The sequence below is a fragment of the Wolffia australiana genome, chromosome 16 (genome assembly GCF_029677425.1).
Source record: "Wolffia australiana isolate 7733 chromosome 16, ASM2967742v1".
Lineage (NCBI taxonomy): Eukaryota > Viridiplantae > Streptophyta > Magnoliopsida > Alismatales > Araceae > Wolffia > Wolffia australiana.
The window spans coordinates 4,198,264-4,217,475 of NC_135850.1; the positions used below are offsets into that span (position 1 = coordinate 4,198,264).

Here is a 19,212-nt window from a genome sequence, read left to right on the forward strand (position 1 = left end):
CTTCTTTAAAAGGGAGGGAAAGACAGAGAACGAGCGAGGGGATAGAAAACGAACAATACAGTGAGATGGAGAGAGGATGATGAGCAGGAAAGCAGAACGGAGTCAGAGAATGTCGATCAAGACTCCAAGAGCGACTGAGAGAGGAGGGGGGGGTGCCTTAAAAAAAACTGCACATTTGCACACATTCACAACGCACAGAGGTCTGTGTGGTGAGGTGTGCAAAATTTGCACCGCACCGCACAAATGCACAAAGAAAACCGTTCACACGTTTAGACCTTCCCTAGGTCCCTCTCAGCTGGAAACCAAATTCTGGTCAAAGGAGAATGACGCCTAGATGCACATATGACATATCTGCCCCTAGCCATTTGATCTCTTGTGATAATGGGTTGAAGAATGTGATTAAATCATAGTTGTGGACACCTTTAAGTTTGGTATACCCCCAATTTTTTTGAACCCCACATCAGTGGGCCTTGTTAGTCTTTTTCTTCATTCTGATTTGCTTGTCAAAGGGCCCCACCATCCTCATCATCGGCTGCACCCTTATCAGAAGCCTGCAAAATAAAAAGAAATAAAAATAATAAAAATAGGAAGATCTTTCTGTTCAATCTTCCTTAAGAAGATTGAATGAGCAGGATTAATCTAAATACTTGAAGAAGCTCATAATGATGCAAGCTTGGGGTCGGGTCAGCTTGAAGCCTGTTCATCCTTTGTTTCTCATTTTATTAAGATTGCATCGCATTAGGCCTTGATCCATCTCATTTCTCCTTGTCTTGGCCTGCATGAAATGAAAAAAATAATTTAGATAGATGTCCAATAAAGGAGAAATCAAGAAGAAATTTTATATAAATGTTATCCAAAAATGATATTCAAATTAAAATGCCATCTCCCCCCCTCAAGCGTGTGGGCTATCTCTATGGTGGGCCTCGTGGGTACCATGGGCACCCTTTGTTGGCCTTCTATGGGCTTGGCTTTGTGTGTGTGTGCTGCTGCTGGCAATACTGCTTGGGAAATGGCGCTTGCCAACTGTGGGTAGGCATGAGGGCCTTGCACTCACCCAGATGTGGCTGGTTTAAGCGCTATTATGCATGGCTTAGCTGTAGACTTCTCACATAAACCCATTTTTTATTTTATTATTATTATATCAAAAATTATAATTTAACCCTGAAAAGTATAAAATAACATACTTGATAGAAGAGTTAAACCCATTAAACAAATGATGCTTTAAACATATTTTTGATGATTATTAATGGGCTTATAAATTATGTAAAAATACATTTAAAAGTGTTGTTTCAATAAAATGGTCTATTCTATGCATGAAATGAGAATTTGTACTCAAATCAAGATAATATAAGTAAAATGATCCAAAAATAACCTTAAATGTGTATAATTTCTTGCGTCATTTTGGGTTCATCAATGGGGACAGCAACCATCATTGACAAATGTGATAACTGTGATTGAAATATATGTGGCCGAAAAGCAAATCACACATTCCATATCTTGTTCCATGTTCATTAATAGAACATATTCATCATAGTGCAAGTTTAATGCTTATAGGAGCAATTATGGTATTTAATGATATAAGTTGAATATAAAATAAGGCAAAAATTAAGATGACATCAGATAGACTGATGTCAGAGTCAATTTCAAACCAAATTTGATGAGATTAACTAATTATATAAAAATTAGTATCAACCAGAAAAATTAAAATTTCATTGATTTGACCTACCAAAAGGAGGTTCTGATTGCCATCTAGTTTCTCTGTGCTTCTCCAGATTCCGTTCTCCATGCTGGCATGATCTGGCCACATTGGGGCTCCCTCAACACTTCCCTAAGTTGGCTGAGCCATCGTGGAGATGTTCCTTCTCCCTATCTGTTAAAAAAATCCAGATGGATCTCCTGTTGACAGCACACATTCTTAGTAGGTTATATGATGATGTTTACATGCTTATTTGAAATAAACTGGTTACATATGCATATGATCAAGCCTAAAATGATCAAATCCATTTTTAAAAATATGTATTGAGTTTTGTGAATTCTTAAGTATTATAAATTTTTTGTGACATGGTATTCTGAAAGAAAATAGTGTTTTGACCCGAGATACGAATTTTTATGAATTGTTTCACATTATATTCATAAATATATATTTTTCTAAGTAAACATAAATTAATTTATATATTTTTATTTATATTTAATTTTATATGAATTATTAATCAATTTTTTGGTTTTAAAATTTGTTGTGCCATGTGTTGCCATTAAATCCATTGAACGACGACCAATAGATTAATCCTATTAAAGATTGGCACTAACGAATCTCCTCTTTTATTGGTATTGGCCAATCATTAAACTAATACCATTATGGGATTGCAATTATCAATGCCAAAATGATATTAATTACTGAAACTCATTAATTTATATTGGTTTAACTATAGGACTATGTAGCCCAATAAAATATTATTCCTGTTAATGATTACCACTGACCAATCATTGAATCTCATTAATGATTGGTGTTAGCAAATCATTAAACTGATACCATCATGGGATTGCAATTAGCAATGCCAAAATGACATTAATTACTTATGCTCATTTATTTATTTATTGGTTTAACTATAGGACAACGTAGCCCAATAAAAGAGGAGCTATCCTTTTGCAATAACTGAGCACGTGCACTAATGAAGTTGCATTTAAAATATACCTTTTCTCCCTTATTTTGTTACTTGTAAAATTTAACATATGTGGCACCCATCCTATGTCTTGAAAGACAAATGGTGTCTAAGCCTATTGGTGATCTAATGAAAAGTACATTGATGTGGCGTGCACTGATGCTCCGCTACGTCATACTTCTCTTTTTTTATTATTCTAGTGAAATGCCGCTATTCGTGTACTTTTTTTTCTTCCTCCAACAAGTACAAGTGGCATGATGCAAGCTGTTGATAGAGGATGACGTGGGAGTATTGGAGCCAATAGTTGCATTTCATGCAATGCTAAATTCAAAAATCCTAAAAGCGATGTGACAGCGGTTCTGTGGACAAGGAGACATAAATATTTCGAATAAAGCAACGGCTATGAATCTTCCAACTCCATGGATTGATTTCAAATGATCTAGAAGGCCAATCAAGCTGAAATTTGAAGGCATTGTCATCTTTCTCTCCTCTACCCATCCCTATCTATAAATTGAGCCCCAAATCTTTGTAAAAAAAGTTTTGAACTCACTTCCTCCTAGAGAGGAAGATTGAAGAGAGTGAGATTTTTGAAGGTCTATCAAGGTTTTCTTGGTGTCCTCAGTGTTTAGAGAAGGTCAACAGAGAAGAGGAGAGGCTGATCTTCATTAGGAAATTTCCCTGATCCCAACAGAACGTATGGATCTAATGTTAGTCGCTTGTCTTACATTGGTTTATCTCTATCTAACCCGTTGATTAGATCCATACACAACATATTTTCCATATCCATCTACTTTTGTATGTCATCACCATCCCTCATCTATGCCATTATGATCTTGATCAGTGTTCTCTCCTCCTTTTAAATCATAAAACCCTAAACCACTATCTTCCTCTACTTCCCTTATCACTCATCTCCTAAATCCACCATCTTCCCCTTACATCTCCACTTATCTTACTACCTAAGTTATATTCATCTTATTCATGTCAGCTTACCCATTTCTCTTCTTACATGCCATCCCACTCTAGTAAATACTTACTAGAGTCCCCTCTCATCTCAGCATTTCCATGTCTTCTCTACATCCGACCCAAATCACCATCTATAGGTATCCCTTCTCATCCGATCCAAATCACCATCTACAGATAGTTAAATCCCTAAGATCTGTTGCATAGAATTATTATGTTGCTAATAAATTTTATTAATTAAACTCAAATCAACAACAACATAATTTGAACCCCAAATTTGACTTTATGAACTTCTATCCTTCAATTTGTTTGTCAGAAGATGATAAAAAGAATGGTAGAAGAACATAATTAAAGGTCAAGGAGGTACCTTGTAGGCCATTGATGGCGCGGAGAACCACATGGCGACCTTTAGAAGCTGTAGGATTGGTCTTGGTGGTCCCCTTTACCGAATATGCCATCCAGCTAGAACAAGATGACAGATAAGGGTAAAGATTGATGGCTCTGTCCCTGGTCATTAGCTCTCCTCTAATGAGACGGGCCAATCGTGTTATTAAATGTCATAGGGTGACCCTTCATTCAATGCTGTTCCTTGTGTCTTGTCAGCACCTGTCTTAGTCAGTGAAACACCTTCTAATGCAATGTTGGCGTGGCCCTCATGTCCGAGTCAATGGATAGTGAAAAATCACAAATTTATAGAATAAATAAATGCAGAGCTAGGTTAGATATTTAAACTAGGTTATCTAATCTTCTTTTATTTGGAAAGGAAATAATTTATTAATTATAGATTTTATTGAATTTTATGTTGTAAGATATATTTTTATAATTAACCTAAGGTTATATTTGCTTTTAAATGGATTTTTGGTATTTAATCATGATCCACAATGTGTTTCATATGACTTATTCATATGGTGACCAAAATTTATTTTTCCAACCAGTAATTTATTTTAAATGGAATTTTGGTATTATTCCATAATTCACTATGTGTTTCATATGCTTTATTCATATGCACATGATGGACAAATCATTGAAAAAAGGTGCTACGAATGCATCAAATGTGAAATGTACCATTGATGCATCAAATGTGCAATGTACCATTTATACATAAAGGGAAAAATTTTTCTATGTATTTAATTTTTAAATGTGTAGGGACACATGCTGTCAGACATAAGTCAACACTATAAAATCCATTTATGCAGATCAACATAATTCCAGTGAGAAAGAACATTACATGTTCCTACATAAAAATATGAACTAATATACTTGCAAATGAAAATTCAAAGTCCAATTGTTTTTATTTTCTTTATAAATATGGCACCAGAAAATGGAAAATAAGGAACCTTTTTCAAATAATTGGAGAATGTGGATTCACAACAGTCATATTATGATGATTAAAAAAAAAGTTAAGAGGGGATTTGACTAATACACTAGAAACCCAACATGTGGGTTAATGGGGAGAGAAAAAATAAGTGCTTGAAATGATCCAAAATTCTAGTGTGATATCTGATTATAAAAATGAAGTTTTAAGCCATAATTTGAAGGGCATCCTTCTTTGCTGCTTGAATTTATTCATACCCTTGGGTTTTCAGATAGACCTTTGTATCCATGAAACAATAATCTTGGATTTTCTGCAACATTAATAGGCCGAGTGAAATAAAGTGATTTTATTATCCATCAATGTTTCATGGTGCAAATTATTTTTCTGAGTTATAGGGGGGGTTTGAAACCACATAGATTAGTATATTAATATGACCATATTTACATGTTTATTTTTATTAAATTGATTAGATATGCATGCTATCAACCATAAAATGATTAAATTTATTTTTAAAATGATATTTTGAGTTTTATGAATTTTAAAGTATTTTTTATGATTTTTCTGACATCAAATTCTGAAAGAACATAATTTTGTGAGTCAGAATGTAATTTTTTCCAATTTTTTGGCATTATATTCAAAGATCTGTCATTTTTTAAAATCATTATAAATAGTTCTAACATTTTTATGAATTAATATCTATTTTTTGGAGTTATTTAATGGCTCTTTGACTTCTCCGAAATCATGATGGATGAGAATAGAGAAAATTGGAGGGCTGATAATGATCCAAATTCAAATCATGATTTCCAACAATCCAGACGGTGTTTTAGGCTGAAATTTTGGGCGAAGCTTCCTTTTTCTCACCTCTTTCCATCTATATGGTTGGATCTATAAATAGACCTTCAATTTTTGTAAAAAATATCTTTAAGCTCGCTTCCTCATAGAGAGGCTGATTGAAAAAGAATGAGGCTTTTGAAGGTGCATCAAACATGTTCTTGTTATCTTGAGTGCATGGGGTAGATCAACAAAGAAGTGAAGAGGCTTATATGCATCAGAAAAATGCCTTGATCTTGCAGAACATAGGGATCTAAGGTTAGTCTCTTGCCTTACACTGTTTTCTCTCCTCTCCTTCACATCCCTTTAGTTAGTTCTACAACCTTATCACTATCTTCTGTCATCTCACCCTACCACAGCCATCTCTGATCTCAGTCTCGATCTGGACACCATCAAATCAAATAAAACCCTAAATCACCATCTAGTCCATCATCCTCTTCTCCATTTCACAACCACCTATCCATTATTCCATCACATCTATTAGTTAGATCATTATCATTTTTTCTTCCACAATTATATTTTATCATCATCCATCCACATCCATTCACATACCTTCGCCTATTCCATCATCCTATCTCCTTACCCATTTTCTGCATGCATCATCACATCACGTCTTCATCTATCTCACACTCTCATTTCCATTTGATCTATCCACGTCCTCCTAGCTATTCATCATATCATTATTCATGTTATCATTATAATATAATAACTATCACCCTCTCACCACCACGGATTCATCACATCACAATACCCTATTTTATACACTTCTCCTCTCATCAGTCTTGAATAATCATTTAAAGCGGATTCAAACCCTAATATCCATTACCTGTGGAGACGACCCTTGCTCATCACTAACTAGTTAAATTTTACGAGTAAAGTATTATAAATTATTATTGATTAACTCAAATATCAACAAAAAATTAGCCCCCTCAACTTGAGTTCATCGAAGGGAAACCTTGCTTGTAAAAGTTCCATTCATCCTGGAAGGATACAAAGTTCCCTACTCACTGTTCCCGGTGGAGACAACCTTTCCTCCTCACTAGCTACATATATTTCTATAGTTGTCATTGTAATTTTATTTCTCAACTCAAATATCAAAAAAACAAAAAAATTAAACCCTCCAAATTTTAATTCAAGAAAGAGATACCTTATTTTACTTTTTGTCAAAATTTTCTCAGAAAGTTTATTTATTATATAGAATCACTAAGACATGTATATTTGTAAGATATATGTTCTTCACACACATTATAATTAAAATTAAATTTAGTAGGATGATTGTGAGAACTAAGGGTTTTCATAAAATCCTCTATTATAATATACCAACCTATATATTATCTTAAAATAATTTATTTATCTATCTAAGCCAGAGTCCTATAATTTTACTTTTACATAAAATCCTTTCCACTTATCCCTAAAAAAATATAATTACACATGATCCCTAAAAAGGTAATACACAATATCATATTCCATGGATATCTTTAGAGGTTTCCTCCATTATTAAGAGAAATATTAATAGTCATATTGCATTTTAAAGAAATAATAAACCATTTTTTTGGGTTGTGATTAAGGGATCCTTTACTCAAAAATTATAATCCCAAGTTTCATCAGTTGCATCTATTAATTTTTATGAATCCTCAAATATATTTCCTTTTTTTTTTAGAGCTTGTAACTTGTTCATTTATTCTCAGTTATGTTTCTGCATAATAGTTATATATATAATTTTTTATAACTAATGTCTCTTTTATCCTTTCATATTTTAGGAAATAAAAATATATTTGGAAGTAATATGATGCATTTACTAAGTCACACCACATAAAAATTTATGATACTAATATTTGTTTTACAAATAACATTAAGATGAATAAAGAAAACTAAAAATGCTTGTTTAGTTTAAAATTATAATATGATTTTTTAAATTCCTCTAAAAGACATATATATATTATAAATATAAGAATTCTTCATTCATGTGTAGACATAATTTATCAAATGTTACCCTAGAGATCCATGAAAATTATTTATATTATCACAAGGGGTTTTGGGAAATGATTGTGTTGCAATTATGATATAGCATGAAAAGATGGTCTATTTATTAATTAGAACAAACTTTTAAAGTGAAGTTAAGTAAACATTAATTTTATACCTAAATTTCATTAGGTAAAAGTGAAGTTAAGTAAATTTTTTAAAGTGAACTTCATATACTCCTCTTATGGACTGTAAAGTTATTTTTCTGAATACTTTAAAAGAGATTAAGAAATATTGAAAAATATTTGAATGAAATCTATTACATTACCATAAATCTGATGTTATTATTTTTAAATATTAACAATGAATAATTTTATATAAGAATTTTAATATTTCTTATTATTTTTAATGTAGGTCTATGGCATATTGTAAGGCCTCAAAGTAGGCTGCATTTCCTGTACAAGGCCTGCAGGCTTATTGTGAGGACATGTATATGTACTCGAACTCAGAATAGGGGATCGAGTCCTTAAGTGTGAAACATCACATGCAACAGGGTGGTGACACCCGACCCTGATATTTAAAGCCAAAGCCATTTTGGTGCTCGTGCTCGTCGCATGTAAGCGCGTTGGATTAGGGCAGGCCAAGCGTGTGTTGGGTGCACGGGCCGCCAAGAGCGGGCAAGTGCGGGCGCCAAGCGCCACGCTTGAGTGCGTGACATGTAGTCTGGGGAGCAGAGGTGCGGGCCTCAAGCATGGAAAACATGTGGGCATGTGCGCGGGTGCTGAGCGTTGTGTACACTATGTATGTGGGCCACAAGGCAGGAGACATCTTGCCAGGAGACTAAGTCATTGGCCCACATAGAGAGCTGAGACCGTTGTGGGGCACGCGGCGCCCTCGTGGGTAGTGCCTATGTGGGCAACCCCCATCTTGGGGTGATGAGCATGGCGACGCCTATGTGGGCCATGCGCCTTGGTGTCAACGTGGTGGCTGGTGGCGCGGGGAGCTTTAAGGCTGGGTTGGCTGGCAGGTGTGTCAAGTGCCAAGGCCCACAGGCACACGGCGCGAGGCCGAGGGCACGCATGCAGCGGCGGTGCCAGCTGACAGCCTGCAGGGCTGCAAGCCTCAAGGCACATGAACAACACTTACCATGGGGGCAGTGGCTTGTCTCGTTACTTTGGTATCATCCCTGGTCCTCCCCCATGTAATGGTTATGAAAATGATGTAATCTATTATGTTATACAATGCAATGACCCAATTCATGTACAGAGCTATGTCCCCACCCTCTCTCATTAACCTCCAAGCATTCTAAAACTATTGCTCAAGACTTCCGCTGCACAATCAAAGGCTGCTCAGTGTTCTTGTCCAAGCACTAAGGCTGGCACACGTTCAATGTAGGCATTGTTCCTAGCTCGAGATTTGACAGTGTGACACATATAAATAGGAGAAAATTTTGGATAATTTAGATCAAATTATTATTATTATTTTAAATTAGAGTATTAGTATTTGGAGATTGTTAAGATATTTTATCATTCATGTATATATCTCATATATATGAGAAAACTAATACAAAATTATATTCTTTTATGAAAAGGTTATCGGAGCTAGGACACAAATGGATATTATGTTGTCGTCAAGCCAATCATGCTGCACATTGCTGTTCTCGTGGTATGTTTATAATTTATTTAAGTCTGTTGAATGAAATATTTACTCATTATTATTATTTTAGGATATTTACAGTGAAGTCCTTGAATGAATACAAGAAATATTTATTTAAACATATCTTAGCTCAGACATAGAGACAAATACACGAAGGTGATTGAATAGTCAAGACAAGATCATATGCCTTTGGCACAAAATAAGATTGACTCAAGGAAGAAGATGTACATCAAATTCCTAGCAAGGGTATAAGAGATACTGGAGAAGGTTTCCTCCAATGATCCTTGTCATGCATCAAGACTAACTGAATGAAGGAGTAGGGTTTGGTCATTAACCATCCTCTAAGTCATTTGAGAGTCTTGCATGAACAAAGGCTTTTACATATATGATAACCAAAGATAGAAAAGTTCCCATGAGAGAGAGTTAGAACACTAATCTGTATCTTCTAGAGCACCATGTGTAGGTTGGCATCCCATGGGCTGGAAAGTTAACATATCGATTGGGTCAAATTGATCCTTGATAATTAATGTATATGTTGATTTGGTTAATTAATGAGGTTGGTCAATAAATATTATTTGGCCTTTAAAGTTACTGTCTACAATGATATATGTGCCTAGAGGGTCACATGTAAAGATTAAAGGACATCTAAAGATATAGTTTAATTAAGGCTTTTCATGAAAAGTTCCTAATAATTATAAATAAGAGGGGCGCACCATTTTTAGGTGCCCATGGCAGCCAGATTTGAGTGTCCTCGCTTTCTTCTTTCTCTCATCCTCCACTCATTCCACAATGACATTTTGATGGTGAGAAACTCAACTAAGTCTTCAAGAGAGTTGGAGAAGAAGTAGAGGAGATACAATAGTCCTTTGATTGTATGGATACCTCTAGAGGCCAGGCACGTAAATGACTTCAAGACACTCTTACCAAGGATCAATTAAAGGGTGGAAAAAGATTCCAACAAGTTAATTTAAGTTTACTTTGTTTTAGATATTGATTGAGAAATGGTCTTTGCATTCTTCTGCATTTAAAATTTTTCAAGCACCAAACCATAGCTTGATAACCCACATACACATCATGCAATATCTCCATTTGTTATCATATAATCAAGCAGAACCTGTAGAAAATATGTAAGATTATAGGAGTAGATCTCTCAACCTTGGAAGCTCCATAGGTATGACTGTTATCAGAGCATGTGGATAACTAAAATGGGCATCTCTCATGGACTCTTGTTGTATCAAAAACTACATTGTTGAACTGCATCGCGCACCTCTTCCCATTGATACAGCTAAATTTTATGGATTTGTGTATCTTGCATAGAAATTTGGTTGAAACTTACTTGGTGAACGCATAATACCTTATCTTCTACAAATTAACAAATCCTGTTTATTAGATTTCACTTTGGGTTCCTTACACAACTTCCTTTCTTCTGGTCAACCGATTTGCTTATGGTTTGAATTCTCTTATTTTTATTAATTTAGAATTGTTTAGCTTTCCTAAGCCCTGTCCTTTCCATTGGATAAATTCTGGAATTCTGTCCTTGCCTTTAATTCATAGATTTGGTTTCTTCTCTCAATTGTACACAATGTTAAAAGGGAGATTTAGTAGCTGAAGATATTACCCATTGATATATTTCAATAAACAAGAATCAGGAGATTAAATTTTGGTTTCGTCAAATAATTATTAACTCTTAATTATACAAGACTAGGCTTCTTTTTTTCCCTCAAAAAGAAATATACCCAAGGGGTGTTGATTCTGAAGGTGGGAAATTTCACACTCAAAAGGTTTTAAAATAGAGGATAACATTCAATTGAGTCAACATACATTGATACAAATTCACACAAATTTTATCTTTTCAAAAAAATATTTTACTGAAGGATAGATTTCAATATTATTGGCTTTAATATTTGATAATATGTCTAATAAATTTATGTACCAACTTGCCATATACTTCCAGATATGGTCTCGAAGTTTTTTCTAAATTTTAATTTTCAAAACTTCTTTTATTCTTACAATCAAGCTCCATACACAAGTTAAAATGCATCATATGAGTGTATTAACTCACATACACTTCAGACATCCAATCCGATTCCATCAACATGCATATTTCAGTTATTTTCATTCTCTATTTAGTGTGATCTTTTATCAGTAAAAAACTCAGAGCATAATAGTTCCCATATAATGCATGAAGATATTCTCTCTGAAACATGGTACCGTACCAAACACTCCTTTAAGACAAAATTTAAAGATAAATCATTCTATTTTTTACCAAGCAACTATAAATTTTCAGCCGCGCATGCATGCAAAACAAATCTCCAAGCGTCATGTCATTTTGAATGTTATTAATGATAAATGACAATGATAAATTACATACACATACATCTCATATGTTGAATAATGAGGATTCAGCTCCTTTTCTTTAGTCTAATAAATTCATATCTTCCTGAATTTACTATGTTTCTCCACAGTGTTATCTCAATTCTCTTAAATATAAATTCAGTTTGCTCCTCTTCCTTTGTCATGATTACATTTCAAACTCTGACTTGGAAGCATTAGGCATCATAAGTCTTCTAATCTAACTTGATCTTGTTTGATGGATCATCCACTTTAATTCAACTCAGACGCTAAGGAGGATTCAGCCCACCCACGATAGATCAGAAGAACTCTCTTGAGCTGACATTGAAGGAAAAAGGGATACTTCTTTGGGGATGTTTTGAAAGGAGAAGCGCTTAAAGACTTTGAAATAAGAGAAAACAAACGAACAAAACTACCGAAGCGAGGGAAGTCAAAGAAGCAGATAAAATCCCTTGGGCACGCCACAATAGATGCTAACAGTAAAAAAAATAAAAAAATAAAAAAAAAATAAAAAATAAAAATAAAAAATAAAAAATAAAAAAAAATAAAAAAAAAATAAAAAATAAAAATAAAAAATAAAAATAAAAAATAAAAATAAAAAATAAAAATAAAAAATAAAAAATAAAAAATAAAAAATAAAAAATAAAAAATAAAAAATAAAAAATAAAAAATAAAAAATAAAAAATAAAAACAAAAAACTAAAAAATAAAAAATAAAAAATAAAAAATAAAAAATAAAAAATAAAAAATAAAAAATAAAAATAAAAAAAAACTAAAAAATAAATAAATAAAACAAAAAAAGAGATGCTAACAGGAGACCATGAATAAAAAGAGAATCATAAATGCCTGGAAAATGACAATTACGTGAACCCGTCACAATCCATGCAGCTCACGAGAGATTTCTCCCGGGAGCGGACGAGGAGAGACCAGACCGCGGAGCTTATTGAGCCGGTCCAGGAGCGCGCCGGCCTTGCGGCGGGCGCGGTCCGTGCCGGACTCGGCGAGCTCAGCCAGCGGCTCGGCGGCGCCGAGCCGGGTGAGCGACCGCAGCCGCTCGGCGTCCCGCCGACACAAGGCGAGCAGCACGGCGGCGGCGTTCTCCTTGAGCTGGTCTTGGCCGGCGCCGTGGGTCCGGAGGACCCCGACCAGGGCCCGCACCGCCTCCGGCACGCCGTCGCGGCCGCCCGGCGCGACGGCGGCGACCAGCGCGAGCCCCTCCTGCACCATGGCCCCGCCCTTGTCCTCGATCAGGCCCACCGCGGCCGCCATGGCCCCGGCGCGCGCCGCCCGCGCCTTGTTGCCGTGGTAGGCGCAGAGGCTGTAGAGCGCCGTGGCCGCGTCGCGGCGGCCGGCCGGCGAGCCCTCCCCCAGCAGCGCCACCAGCGCCTCGAACACGCCCTCCGCCGCGCCGATCACCGCCTGGTTCTCCTCCTCCAGCGACAAGCTGAACAGCGCGAACGCCGCGTTGCCCCGCGCCTCCGCCGACCCGCGGCGGAGCACCTCCACCGTCGGCGCCACCGCGCCCGCCGCCACGATCTCGCGCCGGTTCGACCGGCTGATCGACAGGTTCAGCAGCGCGGTCACCGCGTGCTCGACCGTGCCCGGGTCCGGCGACGAGAGGAGCCGCACCAGGGCCGGGATCGCGCCGGCGGTCGCCATCTCCACCCGGTGCGCGCCGCTGCGCCGCGCCAGAGCCCGGGCCTCCGCCGCTGCGGCGCGCTGCTCCGCGGGCGACGGGCTTGCGAGCCGCCGGACCAGGTCCGAGCCCTCCGGCGCGGGCCCCCGCCACCGCGCGATGAGCCGCCGCAGGGTCTGGTTCGGGGTCAGCTCCAGGCTGTCGAGCTTCTGACGGGTCTTTGGGCACGTCACTTTCCCCGAGTCGAGCCACTTCTGGATCGACGACCGCTCGTACGTCTGCACCAACGCCAGGAAAAAAAAAAACAAACGAATCCTTCAACAACTTGTGCTTGCGTCCGCGTCATCCATACAATCTTCCGCGTCGTCGTCCCCAGTCAGACTGACATGGACGTCTTCCTTCCGCGGACGAATGACGATAAAGATGACGATTCCAATTAACCGTCATCGTCATCCCTAACTTCATAGATCTCCATGAGAGATTAAAATGACAGACATTCTGGTTTATAGTAGTTCTAAAATTGGGGAAAAAAAATCATAAAATGAAGATTTAGCAAATAAGTCCTGCCTCCTGTCCAACGCCAGCAGATGGGACGGTTTTTTTGTCCCAGGACAAAAAAACCATCCTGTCTGCATAGTGCATTATACATGATGATGTTGTCAAGAGCAGTTCACAGTATGAGATAGGATCTGATTCCCGTCAACGTCATCCAACGCCCACCAACGAGCGCCAGTTTTAAGGGGTTTTGACGACGTTGACGACGTCAACGGGACAAGCAACACAGACTCAGACAGGCATCAACAACCATCTTTGGGTGGTTGACGACGACGATAATCTCTTGACACTATGACATAGGATCTTATTCCCGTCAACGTCATCCAACACCCCACGACAACCACCGTTCTCTGGGAATTTGACGAGCCAACACATCTACCATCATCTTTAGGTGGTTGACGATGACGATGGTATCTTGACAGTAGACAGTTCAAGACGTCAACGTCAGATGACGTGCAAAGTAGTGTGGGACGAGAGTTTGCACCTGGCCGGTGGAGACGACGACGGGGTCGCGCATGAGGTCGAGAGAGATGGGGCAGAGCAAGTCTTTGGGGACGGCGCCGGCTCGCCATGGGCAGCTCATTCGATTCAGTTCCCGGCGGTTGACGGCATTGTAAATGCAGGGAAACGTCTCCAAAGCGTCCGGCCCGGCCCGGTCTGCCACCCTCCTCAGCTGTGCCCTCACAAGCTCCGCCTGTTCTACTACTTCCTCTGGCACGTCGAAATCTCCGTAATTGAAGTCTCCAATGGCTTTCTCCAGCTGCCACGACACGTACTGCACCTGCTCGCCCACCGTTCTCCCCGCCGCCGCCTTCAAATCGAACAAGAAAACCCATGAAATCTTCCCATAAACAAACCTCTTCTGATTACGTCAAAGATTTCGGTTTGATTGATCATCGGCCTCCGTTTGAGAATTGATGCGAGTTTCTTTTCCCGAGGGGCTTTTTTTTTTACTCAGATTCCCACCGAGGGTTACTGTTCTAGGCTACAGTGGATTCTTGCTTTTCTGCTTTTGGAATTTCGTTTTTAACGGCAACGGATTCACACCTTTCCATAGTGAAAAACAATCGACGGATAAAAACACAATCGAGGAACGAAAATCGAATCCAAGATCGAGGAAATGAGCGAGGGATAAGAACTCACGAGGGATTCCAGGATCGCCGGATCGTCCGCGTGATCTCCGTCATGAAGGCAGCCCGTCCGGAGGAATCGCCGGGAAACCTCGACACTGACGAGAAGATCGGCGAGGCGAGAAGCCGGCAACGCATCCCGATCGATTTGAACGGCGACGGAAGCCTTGATCTCCTCGAAGAAGAGAACAAGGATCGAGATCTTGCGGGCTAGGGCAGCGCAATTCGCCCGATCAAGATCGTTCAATCCCGCCGGAAACGCGGCGGCGCTGGCGCAGCCGCGCGCCGCCACGACGAGCGCCTCCGCCATCCTTAGCGCCTCCGCCATAGCTTCCTCCGCCGCCTGGCCGTAGCCAGAGCGGATCCGATTCAACGAAATTCCACCAAGAAAAAACTATGCTAATTAGCTGCAGAATCGATAGAAATACTCCCCCTGCGATCTAAGCCGAAGAAGGAAAGCCAGCTCATCTTCCTAACAGAACAGACCCAGGAGAACAAAGTAATAAAAATTAAGCCGAGGCTGTAACCGTATACCCACTTGATTTCCCCAAAATACCCCTCACCCATAAGAATATCGCTCCGCTGACGTGTCTGCCCTGTCAGCGCACGTGCATGGGGCCTCTGATGCCGGCTGAGTGTGCCACGTGGCGGGAGTGAATGACCTGGAGCTGGCTATTTTGAAATAAGCCCTTGCTTGTGCAAGTTTTTTTCGATGTTGATTGATGGCTTGTGCGGCTTTTTGGAAATATTCCAGTTCGCAGTGGGTCCCACCAATCGTAATCTCAGATAGAGCGGCGTGGTGGGCCCCCTCGGACTAGTTTAGTTGATTGTTGCTGCCGCCTCTGACGTGGACAAGGACATTGGATAATAAGAACATGTTCTAGCATCTAGCAAGCGTTCGGTAACTTCCAATCTAGCCCAAAAAAAATATCAGCCAAATAATATATAGCTTGATCAAGCTCTTGATATAATTCTGAGAACCTTATTCTTGTCCAACATTTGCATCATGAGAGTAGTTATGGTTGAAATCATTTGTTTTTTTATTTTCCTCCAACACGTATCTTAGCCTAGTATAATCAAATAGAGCAAGAAGATATTTTTAATTCAAGAATCTTTTATATATTTGTTTGTAGATACCAAATTCCAACTGCAACTCGAGTTGGAACACTTTTGGTTGTTACTCATTAGCAAAACCCAAAATCTTATAAGAAATTATACCCTTGAATAAAAACATTTTTTCTGACGCCAATGAAGCTGATAAATTAGGCCCACAGTGAATATCATATCTATAGAGTCATGCGATGTATTAAGCATTATGATCTAGGAAAATCTAATAAAAATATAATGTGTAATGTCTGTTGACTAAAGGTAGAGGTATTAGACACACTACCTCCCCAGTAAGAATTGAAATGAGTTATCAGAAGGTTGAAACATGCTCACTTGGCATTTTTAATTAGTTTGACAGATATTATATTTGTTGGTTTATGTTGCCAACGTATTACCTAAGACTTTATTGACTCTAGGCTAATCAATTCAATAATCTGAATTTTTTATATCCATGACTTAAAGTTTAAGATAAAATATACCCAATAGTTTTTATATAGGTTTGTCTTATCACTTCCCTCCGAGGGGATATCCAGGCTAGAGTTGAGAAATCCCTAACCAGATGTTTGTGTCAACTCCCCAAATCTGAGCCACTTGGTGAAGAGGAGCTTTGACACAAATAACAAGAAAATAAATAGTTAATATAGGCGTTTATATTCTCCACCCCAAAAGTAGTCCACAGAAAATCTTAAAGTCATCTTCTTCGAGTTTGCCGCCAAAGCCTTCTCTTGCTTTGGTCACCGAAGCCTTCCTCCAAGTCAAGGCCCAAAGCCTTTCCTAGTTATCCCCAAAAGCCTTCTAGGATGAGCTAATTTTCTATTTCCCCAATCACTTTAGAGCTCAAATTATATTCATATTATAAATTCAAATGATATTCAAGATATTCAATATGTCATGTCTCACATCTATTCAACAAATGATTTTCTCAAGTATTTGCAGCAAATATATAATTCACAATAAGTGTCAACGATTTCATTAATTGAGTATCTCAAACATTCATATAAGAAATTCAACTATAAATAATTTTGACTATCAAATCACCAATAAATATTCTAATATCAGATATAAAGAAATCAGGCTCAAATTGAACAAGAAACTATCCTCTAATTTCTCCTTTTTCTCTTCCCCGTTTCTTCTTCATCTTAATGTTTATTCTAGACAAAATCTCTTCACAGTCTCCCCTGATATTTCTTCCGTCAATCTTTTATCTCATCCTTTTAAACTAATCTCTCCATAGCCTTATTTATCTTCCTCTTTTATTTTCTCCTTAAGCCCTTTCAGGATCTTCTCTTTCATCCTCTTTCTACTAACTTCAGTATCTTCTTCTATTTTGTTCTTTTGTCGCTTCCATTCTTCTTTCCTTGTCACATTCTTTCTTCTTCTCTTCAAATCCTTTTCTTTCCATTTCCTCCAAAAATCCACTCCATTACTCCTACTCCTTTCCTTTCCTTCCACCAATCTTTTCACCACCTTTTCTGTTCTCTTTTTTTCTTCTTTTCACTATTTTCAAAATTCTCTTACTATTATATTCTCTAGTTCTCCATCTTTCTTTCATTATACTTTCTGATGATTTCCCAAGCTCCAACTAACCCCTCTTTTTAATTTCTGCAGGTTTGTAGGACCAGATGGAAAACAGAGTGACGCACAAGGATAATAAATTATAAAATATTTAAAGAAGAGCATATTAAGAATTCATTCAAGAAAATCCTCGAATGTTTCGTCTACCGTGCAGTTGTATCTCCCAAAATCCTGCACAACGAAGCAACAAAAAAGCCGCACAGAGCTTTTGGATGTGCGAACAATGTTGCAGTAAATTGGTCATAAATTCTCTGGCAAAATCAATATTTTCCTCCTTTGAAGAGAGAGAAAAAAATAGATAGCTAGATAGGTAGATAGATAAATAGACAGACAGACAGATAGAAAATAGATAGATAGATAGCTAGATAGATAACTAGATAGATAGATAGGTAGATTGATAGATAGATAGATAGAGATAGAGAGAGAATGAAATAGAATGCTCGAGAGACAGATAGATAAAGAGAGATATAGAAGGAGATAGAGAGATAGATAAAAGATGTATCTGTCAAAGAGAGGTAGAGAGATTGGTAGATAGATTATAGGGAGAGATAGAGAGATTGGCAGATAGATTAGAGAGCCCCCATCCAGCACTGGGGGCGCCACATCTGGCATCCGGCGATCCTTACTCGTGTCTCCTTTTTCCTCTAGAGACTCTTACATCGTGGCCTTCCGACTGATGACCGACTGATCCGTCTTTGTCATTCTATCAATTCCCATTGTCATTGCTGTTTAGCATCCCCCCATATTGAAACTTCCATATCTTCCATAGTGAGATAGCATTAGACTATTGGCACCAAATTACACACCTTTCACGTCCACTCTCTCATAGTCCACTGACCCCGTTAGAGTGTTTTGGCAAGCTATTCCTCTCGCCAACATGCTCCAAACGGAGCCTCATCCTACATATCACCATAGCTTACTTACTATGGGAGATAAGGAAGGGGCGAAATTCTTCTCTTTTTGAAGGTACACCCATGCGAGCAGTGGATATCATGCGTCAAGTCAAGATGTGGCTAAGACGTACCCATCAACTCATTCCCCCTCGAGCCTGCAACTCACCACTTGCATGCGACTTCCTTTGCTCCTGGGGTATTTCGGCGACCCTTGCTCCCATCCGCATTCAACTACATGTTATCTATTGGTTCCCACCGCCAATTGGCATCCTTAAATTAAATGTGGATGGTGCGTCCAAAGTGAACCCGAGCCCATCAGGGGGAGGTGGCATCCTTCGCGATCATACAGGGAATATTCTTTTTGCTTTCTCCTCTTTCTATGGTGTACAAACTAACATAGTAGCCGAAGCTACGACGATACGTGATGGTTTACTCCTCTGCGAGGAACGAAACTTTCATAATATCGTTGTAGAATCGGACTCACAAGTGTTAGTTGACATGCTCCGTGCAGGTACATGCTCCTAGTGGAGACTACACCATGTATGGCAGGACATCATGCGGTGCCAACCTCGCACAGTTAG

At 38.6% G+C, this 19,212-nt stretch overlaps 1 protein-coding gene across 1 annotated transcript; it reads right to left on the reverse strand.

The window, feature by feature from the left end:
* Nucleotides 1–12,556: 12,556 nt before the first annotated feature.
* On the reverse strand, nucleotides 12,557–15,524 carry LOC144713736 (U-box domain-containing protein 11-like). Its single transcript, XM_078588413.1, has 3 exons — nucleotides 15,070–15,524; nucleotides 14,411–14,737; nucleotides 12,557–13,649 (listed from the first exon to the last, which is right to left on the reverse strand). The coding sequence occupies exons 1-3, from the start codon at nucleotides 15,382–15,384 to the stop codon at nucleotides 12,609–12,611; spliced, it is 1,683 nt and encodes a 560-aa protein (XP_078444539.1). The 5' UTR covers nucleotides 15,385–15,524; the 3' UTR covers nucleotides 12,557–12,608.
* Nucleotides 15,525–19,212: the final 3,688 nt, after the last annotated feature.